At 44.4% G+C, this 24,598-nt stretch overlaps 1 protein-coding gene across 1 annotated transcript in view; it reads left to right on the forward strand.

The window, feature by feature from the left end:
- Positions 1-201: 201 nt before the first annotated feature.
- The window catches only part of LOC126175681 (putative inorganic phosphate cotransporter), a 165,098-nt gene continuing 140,701 nt past the window's right edge, over positions 202-24,598 (forward strand). Inside the window, exon 1 of the mRNA XM_049922611.1 lies at positions 202-336. Coding sequence (XP_049778568.1) covers positions 264-336 — 73 coding nt within the window. The 5' untranslated portion in view covers positions 202-263. The remainder of the gene's footprint in view (positions 337-24,598) is intronic.

Genomic DNA, 24,598 nt, shown 5'->3' on the forward strand with positions numbered 1-24,598 from the left:
ACAGCTTGGGGCTAACTGGAGGCGCGCCCGCACGGCTAAGCCCACGTGTGCGCGGGTCGGGCGACCTAATCTAGACGCTGACGGCCCCACGCACGCTTCACGTGAGCCGGCGGTGTGGCCGCCCGTGGGGGGGAGGCGCGCTCTCCCATTGGTCGGCGCCGAGGGTACATCAGCGGCGCGCGCCGCGAGTTCGTCCGGCAGTAGTCGCACGGAACACACGGAGAGAAGCAGGGCACCGCGCTCGGAAGACCAGACGAGACGGCATGGGCACCAGCCAGGAGGAACGACAAATCCGCGACAGCACTTTCCGCATCATCGCCCCGGACCCGCCAAGAGGTAAACATGGCCGCCCCGCAGCTCTCGCAGTAACCTTTAAGCGGCGATTGTTTTCGCAGCTGGTGCGCCAACTGCTGCGCAACTGCTACGAACAGGTGTTTTTGGAAATGTGTGGGAGGTATTGTTGTTTCTTGGTGATAGCGCAGCAATATTACAGTCGAATCATCGCCTTTTTGGCAGGCTGCCATTATTGTTTTCTCGTCGTGATACAGGCACTACGTAGCACTATTTATTTTCTTGTTTACCGCACATTCGACGTGGCTTTCACAGTAGTGCCTCCCTAGTAGAACGTCTGTTTTTCAGAGATTCCCTCCGTAACCTAAAATTACCTTAATATATTTTCCAACTTGTCCAGTGTTCATCCTTTTTCTTTTCGTTGATACTGTATACCTTCTTATAAGAATGTCATCTATGCGACCCGACGAATACCGAATAACATTTTGTTCTTATAGTTGGTGGTAATACAACAGTCGACGCACACGTAGCCTATGAAAGCATTCTGTGCAATTTCAGGATAAACATTTGCGCCAGCAGCAGAGTCTGCAAGAAGACTTAATGAAATTACCGGATAGATGGAAACTTTACGTCGCAGCGGTAATCCAACCCAGCTTCATGCTTCCACAGGCAATATTCTTACAATAGTACATGAGTTAGAGTGCCGGTTCGACATTTCAATAGTCTGTGAGGAAGTGTCATTACAGCACGAACTCCGCTGCAAAGTGAAACATTCAATCCTGAACCAATCTTCAGGCGGTTGATAAGACGTTCTCATTCATAAGCTGTAGATCTTTCCGTGTCTGGTCGAGGTTATACCATTAGCATGTTCCTTCTCACCAGCTCCACTTGTGAATGGGTTTGCAGTAAGAAAAAAACGTCCGTACGCCTCCGTGTGCTTACAGCTTTCTCTGACTTTTCTCGTCGCGTTTCACGAGATGTGAAAGGAACGCCATTCTCGGAATGTCAAAAGTAAACTCGTCTCTGATGCACAACGGCGCTTTTATAGTTTCGGGCAGCGGAGTTTGTTGAGCATCTGCGGAACGCTATCGCGCTTGCTGAACAATCCCTCGGCGTTTCATGCCCCGCCTTGTTTAATCTTTTCTTGTAATCCAATACAGGACAATTTAAAAACACCAGATATTATAGGGTGTTTCAAAAAGTATTACATATTTTGAAAGGTGACAGCGTGGACCAAAACAAGAAAAAAGTCCAGTAAACATGGACTGTAAAACGCATACTTGAAGAGCCAAGAGCCAGTTGTTCGGTAACAGAGGCATGTTTCACGGTTGCGAAGATAAAACAAATTCTCATAGCTCTTAAGGTATGCATTTTAGAGCCGAAGTTTGCTGGATATTTTTTTTCCTTGTTTTGGTTCATACTGCCATCTCTCAAAATACGGAATACTGTTTTACAAGGTGTATATCCTTGGCTCTTCCGGTTGGATTTGGAAAAATTAATTTGTTAGCGTATAAAAATTTTATATTTTCCTATGTAATTATGGAGTTAAAACCTTAGACTGTAAGCCCCCTAAGGCTTACCGTCTAACAACGTACGCTAGAATACCAGAGTTCAGTAGAAAAGGTACGCAGGCAGGCTGAATCTTGTGGAGCGTGCCTCAATAGGTCAATTAGCAGACCATGGACGTAAAAGTTAAGGGTTGAGTTGTGTGTCCTGATCCAGCACACAGTATTCATAGCATGAAGTATCATTCGTTGATCTTGTGGCAGAATACAAGGGGGGAAGGGCAGTTCAAGCAGGAATAGACTAAAAAGACTATCAGTCAGTGCTCACATATATCTTTTGTTAACGAACAAACAATATATGTAAGCACTGGCTGTTAAAGTTAAGTTACTGTAGCCTGTCAGGGGTCTCCAACCTGCGGAACACGGAGCGCATCCGGCCTAAAGCAAACATCAAAGAGGCCCAAAAAGTGAGCACTTTAACACCGTTGGAAAAAACATAAAAATCAGTTCATGTAAAGTTAAGATAAACTGAATATTTTCAATATGGAACTCTCGCCACAAAATGATATTCCCTCATTCGACCCCACCCATTTTTTTTTTTCTCAGCGTTTATTGATAGTGCTAAATGTATTACGTGCGGCTTAATAATTCCCATCTTTCAGTGTGCCCCAGTTAAGCTAAGAGGTTGGACGCACCTGGTCTAAGTTAATGTGCTCACTGCTCCTCTGTGCCAATAATACGGCAGACGTGAACAAAGAGAGCAGAATAATTCATGGATTAATGGACTTCCTAACACAGAGCTCGGAACTGTAGTAGTAATGTTATTCAAGTAACTGGAGAATTACGAACATTGTTGAGCGTGTGCCTAAGCATAATACAGTTGAAAACTGAAATTGAAAGTCTAACTGCCTGTCACCTGCCTGTGTGAATCTGAACACCATCAATCATAAGTCAGTGTTAAAATGTAGGCTCAATCACCTTTCACAGTGCATAAGAACCGGAACTGCCGAGGAGCAAGCCTTGATCAGAATTATTGTACAACAATCTATAAAAGCGATAAAGATACAAATATAAATCGCTTTTATAGATTCCATATAATAATTTTGATGATGAAGTCTTGCTCCTTCGAAACGCGCAAATTCTACTGTTTTTGCAGTGTGGAAGACTACAGTGTAACACTGGTTTTTAACAACCACGACCTCGTGTCCATTACGGAAAAAATCAAAAACCGTAAGGAATTCTGCGTAAAGAGCATAACGCAAAGCTCCACTGGGTTTCAACCGAAATTTTATGTTGACTCATTCGGCCGAAACGCGGTATTATCGATTACAGAAGATTCACCTTAATTCGCTATCAAGATTAAAGTGCCGTTTATCTGATAGTCAGTGTTAAAAATCACAGACGCTTGGGAATTGTGTGATACAGCATTTTGTAGCAGCAGACTTCGTTACGTCTTATCAGGGAAGGATCTAATTAGATGAGCCGGTCGGCCTCTAACAACGCCAACTGATTCAGTTAACGCCCGTTTGCTTGGTTTTGCGGAATGAGAAGACGGATGGTCGCCAGATTAAGAGTTATGCGAGGCGCAGAGACGGCGCAGACTTTGGCAGGGGCAGGCGCTCTGTAAATCGAGTAGCTCTGCTGACGCCGCAACAGGTGGACGCATACCTCAGCGGCGAGTATCTGCAGCTCCCTGCGCTGTCGTCTGGAGCGGCGTCCATATCGAAGAGATGCCACGCCTGCCCCTAGACAGACCGCAACCATAAAGTGCGGCATGAATATCTACCGCTAGATTCTGTTAGGATTTCAATGATTGTTCACCACTCAGTGTAGGGAGGTCGCTAATGTCACACGTTATGCTGTTAGACGGAACAAGACTGGTGTTCTGAGTAGCACTACACAGTTCTTTTGGACACAGTCGCACAGACATTTAATGACTTTCTTTCTAGATCGACTGTCGCGACACTGGATAGCATTGACTCACTCACTCGATATATTTTTTGTGGTGTCACCGCCAGACACCACACTTGCTAGGTGGTAGCTTAAATCGGCCGCGGTCCATTAGTACGTGTCGGACCCGCGTGTCGCCACTGTCAGTACTTGCAGACCTAGCGCCGCCACATGGCAGGTCTAGAACGGCGGACTAGCACTCGCCCCAGTTGTACGGACGACATTGCTAGCGACTAGACGTACGAGGCCTTCCTCTCATTTGCCGAGAGACAGTTAGAATAGCCTTCAGCTAAGCACATGACTACGACCTAGCAAGGCGCCATTAGCCTTACCTACTTTGAGAGTTATAGTATAAATGTCTCAAGAAGAACGCTGTATTCATCAGAGAATAAAAGTTAAGTATAAAGCAACTACGTACTTTTCTTGCTACCATTCAATAGTTATCCTGTTTCAGACTTCACGCCCGTCTGCATTAGTTAGCGAGCCTTTCGGCTACCTCCGAGTGGTGTGGCTGTCTTGCTACGCCACAACATTTTTCTTTTCAACTCATCAGTAATTCCTCATCTTTTGCTGTCTACTACTCATCGTTTGCTCGCCAATCAACCACTACACCCAACGTCCGCAGAAACTGTTTTACGTATTCCAGTGTTTCTTTGCTCCAACTGTTTTTTTCCCTCTACTGCTTCTTCGAGCATCAATTTAATTGTTCCCAGCTATCGTAATAATGTATCGACGGATTGAGACTTTTTTTTTCAAATATACTACCAATCGAATCAAAATTTCTTTCTTGGAATATCCGCCGGAGTTCACTCGAAATATACGAAAAGCACACGAGGTACTTTCAGGGTGGCGGCACAGAATATATTTACGAACAGTTTGCTAGTTGAATGAGATTTTCACTTTGCAGCGGAGTGTGCGCTGATATGAAACATACACTGGCGGAAGTAAAGCTATGAGGACGGGGCGTGAGACGTTCTTGGGTAGCTCAGTTGGTAGAGCACTTGCCCGTGAAAGGCAAAGTTTCCGAGTTCGAATCTCGGTCCGGCACACAGTTTTAATCTGCCAGGAAATTTCAGTTTGCTAGTTTACTGACAAACCAACTGCACTTACCAGATGTTTCATCTTGTCTTCCTTACACAGAAATTCGACACTTTTGTCAGATACTGATAAATCCAAAATACTGCAGTTACTTACAAAATGACAATAAAATCTGTGGTGGTCATCTAAGAGTCACTTTATACTACATTTTCTTTGCTAAAATTCATAACTTACAGATCACGAGTCATGAAGCGCTAGTTCTCGTATAAGGAGAGGGAAGCTGGTAGAGGATGTTGCGGTCGTAACACTAGGACGCGAACGTTTGCGGTTGTCGGCGGTGCTGAAGAGTATTGGGTCGCCACAGAAGATCTCAGAGCTGCCGCTACGGGACAGTTTTACTCAAGAAGTTTTCCACAGGTTAGCCAATACCGTTGTAATCCTCTGCAGTCTTACTAGAAAGGATGAGATATCTCGGAAGGGGTGAAACCTTGCTGCCTTTGGGCATGACCCTAAACTCGATGTGAGGTGTGACCAATGCCTTAAACTCGAAATATTGTCGCTTATAAATGGGCGCTCCCGAACGTGTCGCCTTGTACGGTTTTTCTAATGACGATATAAGACGTGCTATCTAACCGCTTTACACGACACGAGAACAAATCACCTGGATTGCCGTACTTAAGGCGTAAAATACTTCCGTGTTGTAAGCCGGCTAATAAGCACTCAGTTGAGAGAGATTTTGTACGTCGCCTATAACAATCGAAGAGACTGTGTTGCTTACTTTCAAAGAACATTGGCCCTAACGAAATATTAAATCTCAGCAAGCAGCGTTTTCATTTGCGCGCGTCAGCTGAGCAGTACTTAATTAAAATGTAACTTAGTTGTCGGCAGCTGTGCGCCACTGCAAATGATCTGGCAGACGGTGAATGGGCACGTTGCCGCTCGCGTGCCAAATGAACGGGCTGTACCTTGACGTCTCGCCACTTTCTACCACGTCGCCTGCACCTGCGCCGTTCCGCATATTATGTTCGCAGAGTGTCAATATGCGCCGCCCTTGCGCCTCGTAGCACGTGAGAGGAATTAACTTTTTTCTCGGCGTTTCTTCCTGAAACTGCCTCTTCTTATATGCCAGGCATCTAATTTAGCGAGCGTGTTGCAGGTGAATGTGTCGAGTAACAGTTTTTACGTCCAGACACTAAAAGTGTCAACAATTTGCGAGGCGGCTACGTGTACAATATGCAGTCTCGAGCAATACTAGTGCGCGAGAACATCGTACTTCATGCGTACCCAAAGGTGTCCTCAAATTACTTCAACGCTGCGAATTTTACTGAGAATTCATCAGTAATTAAATCGTTCGTGGGTGCTGTATAAGAGCATATCAGCATACAGTGACACCTATTATTGAGGATGACACGGCGGTCGGTCGGTCCCGTTGAGCCTTCAGAGACCTATTCGGCTGGATGGAGAGATAACAATACTTACAGGCTCACGAATAAGCAAAGTGGCATTATGTTCAGGCAGCATGCTGTAGTATAGATGCGCGGACTTAAATATTTGTCGAGTTAGCCTGGCACAATTTCTACTGCGTGTTTTCAGTTACTAGACAAACACCGAAAAGGTTCCCTTCACAGGACACTGCCACTTCTCTCGCGTATTCTCCTCGATTTGAGCTAGTGAACAGGATCCTCATGGTTCTAAAAGCGGCGGCTTCGAATTATTCTCTGCTAATCTTGAGGGAATCACATTCCCACCGCTGCTATCTAGATTCGTATTCGCTGAGGGGCTCAAGAAACCAAAGATTTGTCTGACTGCGTCTCCCACGAGGCACTTTCTCTCTGTGAAACGCACTGCTACATTCCCATAAGATATGATGCATTGTCAAGGGTCAAATATCTCTGCACATGCTTCAGATCTTACTCTGCATTGTCAAGGGTCAAATATCTCTGCACATGCTTCAGATCTTACTCTGTTCAAAGCAGTCCGTCTGACAAATACTGTCCGATGTTCGGAACTTGGGTAAGAATGAAAACTGGAAGCTGACCACGCAGTCTGACTTGTGACAGTAGGTGTATAGGAATGTCTATACTGTATACAGCCGTCTTTGAAAGAAAGCTATCCGTATGGTACCTGCGGAGGGACACGTGGTTACACATTACCTGTAAGTCTTTATTAATGGATTGTGTGTTATATGTTAAGAACATTTCGTCTTTTTTTGATCGTACGCATCAGCCGCCAACGTTAGTTGCAAAATATATAAATGACACATTATAAGCAAATGTTTATCTTCCAGTGAAAATGTACCTGAAATTCACTCTTACTGTTGCACGTGCAAACATGTTTCTCCACGTTAAAATGACCCACTAACGACAGAAAAACAGCTATATTCAGGAAAGAAATAATATTTAGCAAACACGATCGCCATCACAAATTATAGACTGCATTTCCAGTAAGACCTTGGGTTCCGTAAGCAATAGGAAGGCAACATACCGGGAAAGCGGTACACATCACACATGTACGATAAAGGACTACTCATAAATTGTACTCAGGTAGCGCAGCAACAGACGTTTGAACAACGCGCAAGGACTTCTAGATGCGAGCGGAAGCAATTGCTCAGTGAGCATCTGTGGGAAAGACCTTGTATTTACACTCCAAACGTGTGAGCTCTACGTTCTCACACATTAGAGCGCGCTCGGGGTGGGGGGAGGAAGGGAGAAAGGGAGAACGAAATGACACCACGAACTGTTCTCGAGAGATCAGCTGAGTAGTATCTTCATTGCAAAACAAAGATAATACTCAACCGATTTTGTCAGAAAACTTAATCAGTGTGTTAGTCGAAAAAGTTTGCATTCGCACTGATCAAAAGTATGGCTCAAATGGCTCTGAGCACTATGGGACTTCACATCTTAGGTCATCAGTCCCCTAGAACTTAGAACTACTTAAACTTAACTAACCTAAGGACATCACACACATCCATGCCCGAGGCAGGATTCCAACCTGCGACCGTAGCAGTCCCGCGGTTCCGGACTGTAGTGCCTAGAACCGCACGGCCACCGCGGCCGGCTGATCAAAAGTATCTCACGGAAATACTCTAATGCTTCTGAATCTCTTACCGACTACGAAAACACGTGCATTATAGAGAGATTCCGCTTCTAAACGCTATGCTGCGGGCAAAATCTGCATCTCAAGACAATTTTTCATACGCCATGCTACTTCATGAAGAAAGCTGAGCGATGCATGTTCTTACTGTTGCACTTGTTGCAAGTAACGTTGGCACAGATGAGTCTACAAGACAACGTTTCTCTGCTGCGATAAAGACGTAGGGAGTAGGGTAAAGGGCACTATGTGACCTCATTGCAAAGTAAGTCTGATACAAATAGTCGCACCGTATCATGTCGGTAGGGATGGCTTCAGAGAATCAGCTAAAGGAACGGTCGTGGCATAATTGCAAGAAATATCCGTATATTTCAAATGGAAATCCGTATGTCGAACAAATATTCGGATGTAACGTACTGTCGACGAGGTCGGAAGAGACGGAGCATCAGCTAGGTGGAAATGTCTCATTATAAAAGAAACCATTAGGGGGTTTGAATTCAGGATATCCATAAAAGCGCTCTGTCTGGATGGCCAACAGGGATATATAATTACTGCTCTCCCGAAACCGAATACAGTGTGCTAACCACCGCACCACCTCTTCTCTGTCACAACTTCTCTTCCTGATGCATCGACGTAGCAATTGGTATGTGGCTTTAAGTTGTGAACAAAATTACCAGTTTAAGCTCCAATAGATGAGAAGCACTACGCAGTAGCCTACATATAGATCGACCGAATATGCCATGTAGAGGGGATCCCACGAGGAATGGACAGTTTTCACGGGTATGACAGGAACAAACATTCGAAGAAAAGTAGTCAAGTAAACATGTAGTCTAAAAGGCACACCTTAAGAGCTGTGAGCACTTCTTCATCTTCTATACTGCGAAGCAAATCTACTCTACTGCAAGCTCTTTGCTTTCCACATTTTGGGACGAGGCAGTGTGGACCAAAATAAGAAAAAAATTGTCTAGTAAACATGGGTTCTAAAACGTATACACCAAAAGTTACGAGTTTTTGGTGTCTAGAAGAGAGGTATTTCGCAATATCGAAGATAAAGACTTGCTTATAGCTCTTAAGGAAAGAATTTTAGGGCCAATATTTACTTGAATTTTTTGCTTCGTTTGATCGATCTTGTCATATACCTAAATATTGACCAGTCTCCATTGCGCATTCTGAATGTTTCTTAAGGGGATCTAAAATTCCTGAATTAAAAATATAGTGTCAGTCACAGCCTAGTGCAAGTCTTCCTAAAGAAACTGGGTTAGGGGTTAACGTTTCGTCGGCAGCAAGATCGGTGTCGAATGTTAGTTAGGGACAGGGTGGGGTAGTGAAACTTCCAAATTTCCCGTAACTGATTCTGGGGGAAGATATACGGAAAATCACGGGAATATCCTGCTTCCTGTTCCATAGCTTTAGCCTTTACGTCACCTCTCTCGTTCAAGACTTCAGAACTGAGGAACACTACAGTGTCAGGATGGATCCCCTCATTTGGTGTTATACCACGGAAGAGTCAGAACTGGCCATCATGAAGCGAATCCAGGACCACCTCGACAGTAGTCAGTGACGCTACAGGTTTCACTGTGGAAGTAATCCACATCCCGAGGCGAAACGTATCCTGAGGACGACAGCTGCATTTCGCAGTAGAGACGTCTCTATAGCGATGCTACGAAACCAGCAGCAAAGCGCTCTTTAATGAGACTAGCGGCGTGTTGTGTCAGCGCGTCGCTTATCACCGACTGCGAGCGACGCAGCGGTTTCTGAGATGGCTTCTAATCGCTGGCCTCTTAAGAGGCGCCCCTGGGTCTTCGGGAACTATTGTCACTCCCTGCGTACGGCAATGAGAGTTTCAGCACTGACGAAGCAGTTCTCCGTGGGATAGCATCCACCTTAAATTCCTGAACAAAAACCCACAACGGACTGGCTCAACTTCAGTGGGGCGGTATCTGGAAAGAGGTGATAATATAACGTCCCATCGACGCGTGAGCTGATTTTCGGAACGCACGGGATGAGATGCCAGTCCGACCATACGAAGTCTTTCATGGTTCGCCTCGACCACTTCATTTGAATATTTTGGATGGTTCCTTTTGTAAAACCTCGTCGCCAGTTTTGTAAAGGCCTCGTTGATACTGCAGTGGAGGCACAGTTGCTACTGTTGTTCAAGCAGGCCGAGTTAGTGTGTTCGTGAAACGGCTTCTGGTACAGTATACCGCTAAGACAATTTCTCCCTGCCACTATTACACAGCTGTGCCCCAGGGTCAGGTAACAGATTAGGAGAACGAAGGTTCCACAACACTCCAACATATTAGTAAAAAAGTTTACTTATCTTAGTGACTAGTTGGATAATGACGGCTGCAACACTGCTTGCAGTATAACTCGAAAAAGGCCCTCAGTGGTTAAGTGCAAATAATCGTAGGTATACTTCACAGTACACAGCAAATGCAGTTTACAACAACTTTCCGTTCACTACTAAGAGTTCGCTAAACGAAGTTCCCTGTTTAAGTCAGCCCTGGGCGATGATTCATAACCGCCGGCCGGTGTGGCCGAGCGGTTCTAGGCGCTTCATTCTGAAACCGCGCGACCGCTACGGTCGCAGGTTCGAATCCTGCCTCGGGCTTGGATGTGTGTGGTGTCCTTAGGTTAGTTAGGTTTAAGTAGTTATAAGTTCTAGGGGACTGATGACCACAGATGTTAAGTCTCATAGTGCTCAGAGGCATTTGAACCATTTGGTAATGATGATGGAGGTGGACAGCGATCACGCACCCTTCTCTCCAAAGCAGACCACAAAGGCTCAGTAATACTGAGATGTGGTGACTGCGTTGGCCAGGGAAGACGCGACGGTTCATCCCCGGAAACCAATTCTGGACGACGCGAGCTGTGCGAACAGAGGCCCTGGCGTTTTGGAACACAGCATCACCACTGGGTAACAAACGTTGTACCATGGGATGAATCTGGTGATCCAAAATGGCCACATTGTCCTTGGCAGTAACGCTACATTGCAGAGTAACCATGGGGTTCGCGGAACGCCTCAATATAGCTGCCCAAATCATCACCGAACCCACATCATGTTTCACTCTTCAATGTAAACTCTGCCAGAAGTTGGCAACAGTGTAAAACAAGCCTCATCCGACCGAACGACGTTTTATGGCTTCAGCACTGCGTTCCCCTGTTAAGGCCAATTATATCACCCGTTTGCAATTCCCTGCTTTTGGAGCTACTTTCGTGTTTTGGTGCCGACAGGATTCGTGAGTACGACATTTAGTTTTGCAGTGAATTTTGCAGCTGTCGTCCTCTTACTTTGTGTCACAGTCCCCTTCAGTGGCCCTCTTTCACAGTCGCTCAACACACCCTTTCATCAGCGTTGCGAATCAGCGGATAATATTTTTCACCATTCCCTTGCATACGGCATGAATTTTCGATATGTGCCTCTTGAGACACCAAACACTTCGGTTACCTTGATTACAGAAACATCCACCATACGGGTGCCAACAATTTGCCTACGTTGGAATTCACTTAGCTCCAAGATAACGGACACTGTTTTGACTACGACAGACACTTCCAACGTATTGAGGACGTTGCACAGGTATCATTGGTGGTCAAATAGAGCCGTTCAGCTTTCAGTCTTGACCAGCATCTCCATTTATGTTCAAGCATGCGTTTCTCATGGTGTTTCCATATTTTTGTCCAACTCCTGTACATACATATTCCGTAAGCTGCCTTGCGATGTCTAGCGCAGGTTACTTCTAATAGTGCTATTAGTTCCCTCATTTCCTGTTGCATTCGCGTATGGTGTGTGGGAAAGACGGCTGGCGGTAAACCTCCATGTCAGCTCTAATTTCTCTCATTTTCTCGTTGTGGTCATTACACAGGTCTGTGGGAGGAACTAAAATGTTGCCCGAGTCTCCTTGGAACGTGCGCTCTTGGCATTTATTAACTTCGCCGCGACGCACAGCGCCTCTCTTGACATCTGCCACAGGAGCTCGTCAGTATCTCCGTAACGCTCAAGAATCGCTCAAACTAGTGTTTTGTAAAGAGCTTCTGTCGTGGCCGAATTAAATTTCCTTAATATCCTTCCAATGGATCTCATCATAGCCTCTAATTTTCCTGCAAATAATTTTGTGCAGTCGTTTGACTTTACCTAGCTCCGAACGGTCGCTCCTCTATATATTAGGGTTGTTACTCTTTCTGGTTCTTTATCTCCAATATTGCAATCAAACGATAATACTGGGGTGAACAAAAAATTTGGAAACAATGCGAGAAATACGTGCCTGTAACACGAATGTATATGCTACCCAAGTCTGCTGGTTGCGCTGCTGTATTTGACTACAAATGTCACCTGTGCGATGTCCTCAATACGTTGCAAGTGTCAGTTGCGGCCAGAGCAGTACGTTGTGTAACCGTGAGTGCATTACGTCGGAGCTAAAAGAATTCGAACGCGCACAACTTGTCGGTGTGTGTGTGGTAGGTGATTCCGTCACGAAGGCAACCGCACTGTTTGATGTTTCAAAAAGCACCGTATCGAAAGTTTATACCGCATAGGGGAAAGCGGAAAATCATTACCTGCGAACTCACAACGCGGAAGAAAGTGTGTCTTGAGTGATCGTAACAGACGATCGTTGAAGAGGGATGTAACGAAAAATAAGAGGATGATAAGTGCAAAAATGACTGCAGAGCTGAATTTCACACTCGCGAACCCTGGCAGCACCAAAGCAACACGAAGTTCCGTAAGTAGGGAGCTGCAGGGTGAGCTGCAATTACAAAACCAGTCATCAGTTATGTAACTTCAAAAGTGGTTCAAACGGCTCTGAGCACTGTGGGACTTAACTTCTGAGGTCATCAGTCCCCTAGAACTTAGAACTACTTAAACCTAACTAACCTAAGGACATCACACACATCCATGACTCAGGCAGGATTCGAACCTGCGACCGTAGCGGTAGCGCGGTTCTAGACTGTAGCGCCTAGAACCTCTAGGCCACTCCGGCCGGCTGTGTAACTTCCCGTAAAAGTAAAATATGACGTAATAAAACCTGGAGTGTGGAGAAATGAAATTGAATCATTTGGTCGGATGAGTCTTGTTCCACATTGATTCCAACTTCTGACCCAATTTACATCTGGCGTACGTTGTCCCAGGTGTACGAGACAGATTTCTTGCTGCCAGGAGTGAAACATGACGGGGGTTCGGTGCTGGTTTGGGCCACCATATCGTGGTATGCAATGGGCCCCTTGGGTACTGTGCAAGGTCACATTACTGCCAAGGATTATGTGACCATTGTTGGTGATCATGACCATCCGCAGTGGTTAGCACACTGAACTCTCATTCGGGAGGACGGTTCAAACCCGCGTCTGACCATCCATCCATCCATCCATCCATCCATCCATCCATCCCTAAATCGCTTCGGGCAAATGCCGGGATGGTTCCTTTGAAAGGGCACGGCCGACTTCCTTCCCCGTTCCTCCCTACTCTGATGGGACCGATGACCTTTCTGTTAGGTCCCCTCCCCCGAACCAATCAACCATGTCCATCCAATTTTACATTGTTTGTTCCATAGTGATGATGCCGACAACAGGGTCCATGTTGACAAAGGTCACATCATCCAGGACTACGAATTTCCTGGCGGATTAAAACTGTGCGCCGGACGGAGACTCGAACTCGGGACCTTTACCTTCGTGGGCAAGTGTTCTACCAACTGACCTACCCAAGCACGACTCACGATCCGTCCTCACAGCAGTAGAGCAGTTGCCCGCAAAAGGCAAAGGTCCCGAGTTCTGGTCTCGGTCCAGCACACAGTTTTAATCCCGCCAGGAAGTTTCATATCAGCGCACACTCCGCTGCAGAGTGAAAAATCTCATTCTGGAAACATCCAGGACTAGTTTTGTGAGCTCGAGAATGAATTGTCGGGACTTCCCTGGCAGTCACTGTCACCAGATCTCAATAGCATTGAGCTTTGTGGTCTGCTGCGATCGCTATCTCCCTTCGTCATCGTTTCTGAACTTGCCTCTATTTTGCGGGAATAATGGTAAGATTCCCTTGTAAACCATACAGGACCTGTGTTTATGCATACCAATTAGTTTCATACACCATTTTAGGGATGGCAGCTATTTTTTCTTTTTTTTTTCGTTAGTTTCCATTTTTTTTGTCCAACCCCTGCAGATCACTTCGCCAATTTTTTGACAATGTGTTACAATTACATACATTCAGGGCACTTGGTTTCCTTTGTTTCCATCTTTGTCGCGAACCAAAGTAGGTTCGCTGCTGTAAAGCTCTCGGCTTCCATTCATGTCGGGTTGTTAGTTGTATCCTGAACAACACTGTATTACACTGCCAAATCGGATTGAATCAGAAATCTTGTTTCAGACAGTAAGCGACACTAAATTCGCTGCCATGCGGTGAAGTATAGCTAATCCTGATTCATACACCGCACAAGATTGTGCGTCAACGGGACCTTGGTTACTTTCGGCCAGTGTGTGGAGCCTTCTGCTAGATCTTCGCCCAACCCGCATGCTAATATCCGGTTACCCGAGAGAGGCTGGATTACGCCTGAAAATGCCCGACGCTATTCAATCACGTGGCCTCAGCTGATACTTTAATTACGACGCGAAGCGCCCTTTGTTAATGCTCTGGCAATCGACTAAAGCCTCCGGATCAGTCGTAATTACAAAAAATCCGTGAACGCGCAGTCATAAATTATTGATACCAATGCGCCCGACAGCGTCAGTGCTGTAAAATAGAGAATACGGTCGACGGTAAGGCTGTTTACTTCGCTCGTAATCGACGTGTAATAAAGAGACTCCGATAAACATCGCTCTGCAGTCGTACAATCGCTCATTTTGAATGGAAAGAGCATGTAATGGCCAGTGCCAGATGAGCAAACAAGGCGAGTGCCGGTTTTGAGGAGCAGGGAATTCTGATTTGTTTTCTCGCATTCGAAGAAGCGGTAAACTTATTTTTCTTTCAACATAACACGGAGTTCAGCCAGCAGTACATGTGGAGGACTCTGTCTCAGGCTACATTCGAAATCCAGATTAGTACTTGTGAGATACATCGGCCATAGTGAACGTTTTTTTCACGCTGTTTCCCCACTGCCATTCAAGTGAACGGTGCGCTAGTTCCTTCTTTCCGTCTGAAACACTTAGACTGCGTAGTTTAAGCACGAAGTGAACCAGAACAGATTTTACAACACCTGCAGATTCATGACAAACAATTCAGTTTCCCCTTAAAATTATAAGATAATACGGCGATCGTATGCAATGCTTTGCCATTCGGTAATTACTCGTACTTGGCAGGTAGTGTTGGAATAATCATTACGTAAGCGTTTTTGCATAACATATATTTTCATGCAAGGAGTATACCCTTCGGTTATTCACTAGAACTGAGCATTTTCTGAACCGTCAGTCACTAAACATTTAGTGGATGAAGCGTTTTAGCAGAGTTGCGTCACACACGGGGTACATGCCGTAGACATGTTGAGCTAATTTCAGCATCTGTTGGAGCCGCGCTTTGTACATCTCTGACGAAACAGATAAAGGTCTCATTCGATACAGAATGAAGGTCTCGTTCGAAATGGAAATCTATTCTGTCCTCTATGTCCTGTTCTTTAAAAGACTTAAACCTCGCAGCCAAAACGGGAATAGGATGTATATGCAGACACGGGACTACAAAAGCACTATGTCATCTTAAAAAACTTGTATAAACCGAAACCTATTACCGACTGTAACACATACCTAAGACACGGCAATTTGACGTGGACAGTTTGATAATCCTTCAGTTTATTGCAGATCAGCATGCAGTAGATGATGGAGGAGAAAGTAGTAACTTAAGGTTCGTTTATGTTTGAACACTGCTTATTGTATTGTAAGAATACATGTAAATGATTTATGGAAAATAATGCACTATTAAGTCAATGAAATAACATGGAACTGCGCATTTATTATTATCAGGCAGATTATTTCCCATTGTGCAATAATGTGTGCGATGCTTTGATGAGGCAAATGTGTCGCCTAATGTACGTTACAGATATTTTCGTAATTATCTTCGTCTCTTGCACATCTTTTGTCAGAAGTGAACGAAAATCATTTAACTGGATTTCTGTAAATGGAAACATACTATTAATTTCTGTCTCTTTTTGTTGTGAAAATTGCATCTAATATCTTTGTAGATCTACAGCGCTTTTTGCGATTTATCCCTTCGTATTGAAGTCAGTATTATCGCTGTTGCATGTCCAGAGCTGCATAAAATTCCCACTGCTAATATTTCGTTTCCTCAAAAACATTTTGCAGCTGCTAACCTTCCTGGAAAGAAGAAGTGTCAGGCATTTAAACACTACGAAAATGTACATGTTTTTTTTTATTTTTCAGCCACTAGGTGGCGGCAAAGTAAATAACGCAATTAAATCCGCTTTACTCCAAAGCTTACTGAATGAACAAGTGGTTCTTATTGTTCGCGTAATGGACAATGTAGAAAATCGTTGAGGCCTAAATGAATAACCTTGTACTCGCACGCCCAGTCAAATACCAATATAAAGGAATGCACTGTTGGTATTCCAGTGTGTTTCCATAAGTTCGACACACTCCTGAACAGAGGCACTTCTTTAAACGTTTCCTGCCCGAATTATGGAAAAAAATACGAAATGATTTAGTATTTCGGGGAGAATATTACCGAACGAACTAAAAGCGGAGTAGCGATTTGTAATACATACATTTGTTTTAATTTGTGTACATAACAGAAGTGTGTTTTCTGAGTCTTAAGGCTGTATTCATCGTAGTTTACTTGCTTATTGCATTAGTATTATTACTTTACATTAAGTAAAAGGATACGAAACCCGATTATGAAGCGTCAAAAGGCCCGGAAACTCTTATGCGAAATTAACACCACAGAAGTACGACCAGTTTTTTGTCGTCTTGGTGCAAAGAGATTGGACTATCGCAGCCAAAGAGGTTCCTGTGCTACAGCGAAGGTACACAGACGTCCCGACAGCCACTGCATGAATCAGCCCCATGCTGTTTTATGGCTCTAGAGAGTGGACGGGATTTTTAAGTCCAGTCGGGTAGGAAAGTGTTAAGGGGAAGTCCAAAAGAAGGAATAGTAGACGGGTTTGTGGAAGACAGCAAGCGTTCGCAGGCGTCTTTCCGTTACGGTGAGATGACGCAGGAGATAACCGCAGTTGCTCTCTTGAATGGCAATTAGCGGCTATTTACCGCAGGCAGAAGCGTGTAACTGTGAAACCACTTGAAGTTGACAGAAATCTCTGTCTCATGGGACTACGTAACTCAAGACAACTCCAGGAAGCGGGCTATGTTCACTTGCTTCTTTTGACAATGGTCGAAACAGGCGACTGTACACGTGCTCGCGTTGCAACCTTGAGCGAGGCCTGTGATCTAATCAGGACGGACAAATGAGCGGCTCGTGCTGCTTCCGTTACACAGCTGTCTACGTACCTAATGAGATTGCTTAGTTAACACAGTCTGTCCATCGGGGCGTGTCCTCGAAATACACTTGGAATGATTACAAGGAGTCATCATTACTCTGCTCAAAAAGAACATAGCCATAATTCTAAACGATTTTGTTACAGATATGGCTCTATACTGCGAGCCCAGTGTTGAGCATCTGCAATGCTTTGAGGGAGCAAAGAGGACGAATAATAAACGTCAGTATATCGTTCGTAACTGACTACCGTATTGTGAAACTAACTGTATTGATACGAAATGTCTTCTACACTGGATGAACCAGACCACCTTGAACCAGACCACCTCCGACAAACCTTCGAGGCTGGTAGTACCGACTGAAAGAAGAAAGAAAAAAAAGTCTTCAATACGATTAAAATTACTTGACAGTTGACGGCTGTCACCGTTACAGTGTTGCCACATCGGCTGCCGCTCCGTTAAAGGCGACACGCGAACATAGCCGGTGACTTAACAAGTGCCGAAATTCATGTAACGCGGAGCAATGTTGCAAGCGGATGCCGTCAGGTATTGCAGGAATCACAGCCTCGTGATGTGCAATATATCCGAGAAAACTACTGATAACAACCTGTGGCAGAACTATTAATCTCGCTCACTTTGTTCATGGCAACTGACAGACCGCTGCGAGCAATCAAAAGACGTAAAAACTTTAGTTTCGACACTAAAGGCGAACTGTAATCGCTCGCTTTCGTCGGTTTCCTGAAATTACACTCATACTGGCTATACGAGCTGACGCGGTACTGACCAGTGAGCAGTCATCGTTGACGCTCTGTTACAGGTTATAGGCGACACAAGCAGATTCCGAACGAAAGGAAGAATGACGCGTAGAAAAAATAAGAGGAAATAAAAATGGTGAGACAAAAGGTTAAAAATAAAAAATTACATTTAAACTATTAATTGAAAATAGTCAATCTGATAAAGATTTACAAATAAGCAAAAATATTTCATCTGATAAGATTCGAACCCAGCTTCTGCACAAGTTGGTAACTGTACCATTGCACTACGGTACCGCTTATGGTTTGACGTTACATTAATTTCCCTATAGGACCGCTAGCAATGATGATACCTTCAAAAAGTTCAACCTCATGCAATGTCGCATGAAACTTACCTACTGTAGGCTGATCTCTGTGGTGATCATAATTTAACATATGACGCCGAATCGCGTCTTGTACGAGAGGATCCAGCAGTATTTGGCTAATGTTGTGTACGGAAGGTACGTATTTCCTTCGTTTTGTGCGTGTATGTGTAGGTGAGCGCGCGCTGGTTTTTGGGGTGGTTACCATGTCTGGCCAAATGCGAAATACGAGGGCCAGGCCCAGGACTCGGGATCCAAAACACACAGAGAACTAAAGGCACACGAGGAATTGGAAGTGAAATGACCATTTATTGTGGCAGTTTGGCAGCGGCGAAAAATTCGAGCGGTCTGATTGTAAGAAGATAGTTGCAACGCGTGAGGTATCAACATATAAAGTGATTTTAGTCAGACTATAGAAAACATGGACTCTTAAGGACCATATCTTAGGAACTACGACCACTTGTTCATCTTAGCTCTGTGAAACACACATCTTCTACTGAAGTTGTGCGTTTATGGGAAGCAAGTACCTTGGAGATGTATTAAAGTATCGAAGATGAACAAGGGCTCATGTCTCTTAAGATGCGCGTTTTAGAGCCCATCTTTACTAAACATTTTTATTGTCAGTAGAGTTCTGATTCACCCTACATAGAACAGTACACGTTGCGTTGGACACTGCTCTCAAGTTTAAACGGTGAATTGGACCATTCCTCGAACACAGATACCCTCCTTGGCATGGTTTGCTCTTGCTATTCACTATCCGATCGCGTCTTGCGATTCAGTCCAGATCATTAACTTTCGGATGGTTCCACTTCATTGCTTTATAATTCAGCGATACTGCAGTTTAGCGACCACTTGACAGCTGTTGCATTAGGGAAGAAATCACCTAACGCTTGCTAATGAAGGGAAAGTCGCTGAAAACGCGGTATATATACTGAGTTATGTATTTCTGTAATGGCAGCAATGTGTAGGGAAAAACCTAACTTTCGCTTAAACATGATGGGACTGTGTGGACTTTTGTTACCTAAGCACCGCACTGAAAGCTTCTCACCTTGTCTGTCGTCCAGGAGTAGAATGGATTGCAAATAAAGCCCACGTGGCTTATTGCTCTCGCGTCAATCGCAGTCTGACAAATTTACGATATCGCATTAGCGGCCGGAATAATTTCAATCATGTAAGCGCATTAACTGCGTTTCACGTCGTTGTATAAAGCAGATAATTTTGTAGTAAATTAGAGAGTTCAATAAAACATTCGTCTTCGATTTTTTAGCATGTGGTTTCACTAGATGTGAAAAATAGTTGTTAAGGAGCAAAAAAGTCGGTGTCTCACACAATAATCGCAAAAGAAGCTTTGTCATGTCTTCCTAACCCTTAGATAAAGCATGCGTCTAAAAACATACTGGTAAAAAGTGGAAATTCTAAAGTGTATACTGTAATGTTCGCAATAGGACATACCAGACCGCATAGGATAACAAAACCTAGTTCCACTGTGGCACAGATGTGAAAAAGGACTACATAAAAAATGGCGATGAAAACTCCGCCCATGTTTTGAAAATCCGGAGAAAGTGCGTTGTCAAACGACCATAGGTCACAGAAATCAGCGTATTCACCTCGCCAACAACATATGACAAAACACTAAAACATCAAAGCCATGACAATTTGTAGGTTGTGTAGCAGACTAGCTACCAACATAAGTATCCAATAGCATCATGTAAGTTAGAAAATAAAATAACCCACTGAAGATAGCACAAAAAGTATTGAAACATTTCTGGGTGAAACTAAACTGAAAAGGTGTCTTTCATAAGGCGGAATTAATCGTCCTATTTTCACAGCAAGCATGGACATAAGAAGAACTGCAACACCACAAGATGATACAATCCACACTGATGATCGATCCTCCTAAATTAATGCAGCGAAACGCAGTTTGCAGACAAGTAAAGCTGCTTTCATTTAGTCGCAGGAACCGATACCATATACTAAGAACATACTCATAACAGGTCTTGATGAGATCCTTTATATATATATTGTGTGTGTGTGTGTGTGTGTGTGTCGTATTAAAGTCCTCGGAACGTTTTGTTTTTGTTTTTCTTCCCGCATCTCTTTGCCTAAATGTTGACGTCGCTAGTGACGTTGATAGTCGATCACACCCAGGCGTAAACAATCACTGATCAGTTATTAAGCCTCGCCGAGTGCGGGGCAGCGGTTAGTTAAGAGGAGCTCGCTAACGCGACCCGCGCAAAGAGGCAGGCATCCAACTGCTGCGTGCTCGCTTTGTGCGCAGCCCTGAAGTGAAGTGAACGCTAATTCGTCGTGCGTCGCAGCTCCACTAGGCCTTTAGCATCCTCATCACACGCCCAAAGTCAAAACGTTAATAGTAAACTAAACCTGTTATTAACTGGAACATTTCAATAACATTCTACTTACACTTGGTTTGGGCGCACGCAACGTTCCGGTTGGTATTGCAGGCTGTCGGTAATTTTATTCCATACTAGGTTAGCGCCCGCAGCATCGCTCGCATACACTGTATTGGCTGCAGAATTTTTTTTTGTTTTTTTTTCTGTTTAATCAAACTTATATGTTGTTCACAAGTTGCAACTTCTTCTAAGCTTCTCACACTAATCAAGGCCACATGGTCTTTCCCGGATGTTCTTTTGCCCAAAAAGCGATTCTGCCAGCTGGAGTCCAAAGTTTTTGTCAAGCATGCCTTTTGCGCTCTTGTGGAGATATTTCCATAGCAACTTTCATCCCCTCATATATTTCTTTGCGTCTAACCGAGAAGGGAAAGACCAATTTTCATAAATTTTACTCTAAATTTTTTTAATGTAACGAAATGAATTCCAGAAACACTGAAACAAGTATTGTTTCATGTCTAACCGAGAAGTCAAATACCAATTGTCATAGTTGTAGCCCTGAAAATCCTTTAGTAGTTTCTTTAGTAATTATTTATTTTCGAAAAAACTTGCACCCACTATTTTAACCCCTAGTTCCTGAATTTTCAAAAATGCTGAAATATATATTTTATTATTTTCTGACTGAGAAACCAAATACCAGTCTCCTTAATAGCGATATATTATTATAAAGCCTTCCATCTCCCCTTTCTCCCCGTTAGGGTTAGAATTTCGAAAAATCCCTTCTTAAACGAATCCTACAGCATAAGATTCACACATTCTCCAAATTTCAAGTTTCTGTCCTTAGAGGTTTGGGCTGGGTGATGGTCAGTCAGTCAATACGTTGCGTTTTATATATAGAGGTGACGCGGGAACATTCCAAGAGGCAGCACACTGAAACGGGCTCTGGCCGCGAAAACCATCCATATCACTAATTTGAGAACTGCCGTTCTGTACCAGGAATTGTCGTATTGGGTGTGATATGACCAATGGCATTTACCGATCCAGTTACAGGGATATCTGCAGTCTACGTGCGAACCGAACCAAGGTGGAACTTGGCATAGTTAACATTGGCAGATCATTTCCATTAGTGAAACAAGGGATGAGTGAGAGTAAGAGCATTAGGGCCGCCTGCGAACAGAACCCCGAACCTTTGAATCTGCTGTCCGACATTTACCCATAGAGCCAAACTGTGCCTATTAATCCTGATTAATCTCTCTTGTAGTTTCCATCGGTCACGTCAAGCCGTGACAGAGTGGTTCCTTCAGCAAAGGCCGCAGCTGAGTTACCCTGCATCCCCCCCCCCCCCTTCCGCGGGACTGTTGCTAATGTCGCAGATGACATGTTCAATACCAGCCTACCTTCTTCCAACTGGTATTACAAACTCAATTCAGAAATAGTGTTGTAGTCTTCTTTAGGAAAACATCTTATTTCTCAAGGTCGCAAGGAAGGATATATCGATTACTAGTTTCGACCAGTTAAATGGCCATCTTCAGATCACATAATAGAAAGCAGTGTCTACATGAACTACTGAAGAAAGACACTTTTTCACAGTAATTTTTACGATTCCAACTACTATTTTGACTTTGGCGTTGTAAATGTGATTGTGCAAACCGTTTTGCTTCAGAAGTCAATGCAGTCACTGCTTTCTATTATGTGATCTGAAGATGGCCATTTAACTTGTCGACACTACTAATTGATGTACCCTTCGTTGCGATCTCGACAAATGATTTTTTTCCAAACAGTGTACGAGGTGTGTCAGAAAAGTAATGAGACTGACAACACTGCGAGTGATCTGGCAACGCTGTGCTGTTCTGCTTGTGTAGGCCAAGGTGTTCACCCCATCCAGACGCTCTGCCCGAGATTGAGCTCCTTACAACCATCACGTGAGAGCGCCATTAGTGAAGTTGTGTCTTTGTTGTGTGGTACGAAAATGGAACAACGGAATTTAGAGCAGCGTGTTAAATTTGGGGAATCTCGATCGTGCGGTAGCGTTCTCGCTTCCCGCGCTCGGGTTCCCGGCGGGGTCAGGGATTTTCTCTGCCTCGTGATGACTGGGTGTTGTGTGATGTCCTTAGGTTAGTTAGGTTTAAGTAGTTCTAAGTTCTTGGGGACTGATGACCATAGATGTTAAGTCCCATAGTGCTCAGAGCCATTTGAACCATTTTTGGGGAATACCCACGAGTGACCTTTGAAAAGTTGGAACAGGCCTATAGCGAACATTCCTCATCAAGAGCACACGTATTTTCGCTGGCACAAATCATTCTTGGGAGGCCGAGAACATGTTGAAGCTGAACTTTGTTCAGGAAGGTCTTCAAAAACCGAAGAAAACTTCGAACGTGTGCGTGCTGTTGTTAGACTGTTCCTCCATGACAGACTGTCAATCAAGTGTTTTACAAAGATGTCTTTAAAAGCTTTAGGAAAAGATTGAATGGACTGAGACCGGACATTCCAGACAAATGGATGCTGCATCATGACAACACTCCATGTCGCACGGCCACTTCCATCACGGAAATTTTTACCTTAAGTTCCACGGCCCCCATATTCACCTGATGAGTCGTTGTACTTTTTTCTTTTCCGGAGATTGAAAAAGTCTTAATAAGACGTCATTTTGGGAGCTCTGCAGAACATTGAAAAGAATGTGACCGACATGTTCAAGGCCTTTTCAGCGCTGGTATCAAGACTGGAAAAGCCGACTTGGTCGGTGTAGCTCCCGAAGGGAACTACTTCGAAGGGGGCAATATTATTGTTTGAAAAAAAATATGTATAAACTTAAGAAGATAGAAAATCAAGCTCATTATTTGTCTCATACACACCGTATTTATACACTACTGGCCATTCAAATTGCTACACCAAGAAGAAATGCAGATGATAAACGGGTATTCATTGGACAAATATATTATACTAGAAATAACATGTGATTACATTTTCACGCAATTTGGGTGCATAGATCCTGAGAAATCAGTACCCAAAACAACCACATCTGGCCGTAATAACGGCCTTGATACGCCTGGGCTTTGAGTCAAACAGAGCTCGGATGGCGTGTACACGTACAGCTGCCCATGGAGCTTCAACACGATACCACACTTCGTCAAGGGTAGTGACTGGCGTATTGTGACGAGCCAGTTGCTAGGCCACCATTGACCAGACGTTTTCAGTTGGTGAGAGATCTGGAGAATGTGCTGGCCAGGGCAGCAGTCGAACATTTTCTGTATCCAGAAGGCCCGTACAGCACCTGCAACATGCTGTCGTGCATTATCCTGCTGAAATGTAGGGTTTCGCAGGGATCGAATGAAGGGTAGCGCCACGGGTCGTAACACATCTGAAATGTAACGTCCACTGTTCAAAGTGCCGTCAATGCAACAAAAGAGGTGACAGACGTGTAGCCAATGGCACCCCATACCATCACGCCGGGTGGTATGGCGATGACGAATACACGCTTCCAAAGTGAGTGCACCACGATGTCGCCAAACACGGGTGCGACCAGCATGATGCTGTAAACAGAACCTGGATTCATCCGAAAAAATGACACATTGCCATTCGTGCACTCAGGTCGTCGTTGAGTACACCATCGCAGGCGCTCCTGTCTGTGATGCAGCGTCGTGGGTAACCACAGCCATGGTCACCGAGCTGATAGTCCATGCTGCTGAAAACGTCGTTCGTGCAGATGGTTGTTGTTTTGCAAACGTCCCCATCTGTTGACTCAGGGATCGAGACGTGGCTGCACGATCCGTTACAGCCATGCGGATAAGATACCTTCATCTCGACTGCTAGTGATACGAGGCCGTTGGGATCCAGCACGGCGTTCCGTA

The sequence above is a fragment of the Schistocerca cancellata genome, chromosome 3 (genome assembly GCF_023864275.1).
Source record: "Schistocerca cancellata isolate TAMUIC-IGC-003103 chromosome 3, iqSchCanc2.1, whole genome shotgun sequence".
In the NCBI taxonomy this organism is placed as follows: domain Eukaryota; kingdom Metazoa; phylum Arthropoda; class Insecta; order Orthoptera; family Acrididae; genus Schistocerca; species Schistocerca cancellata.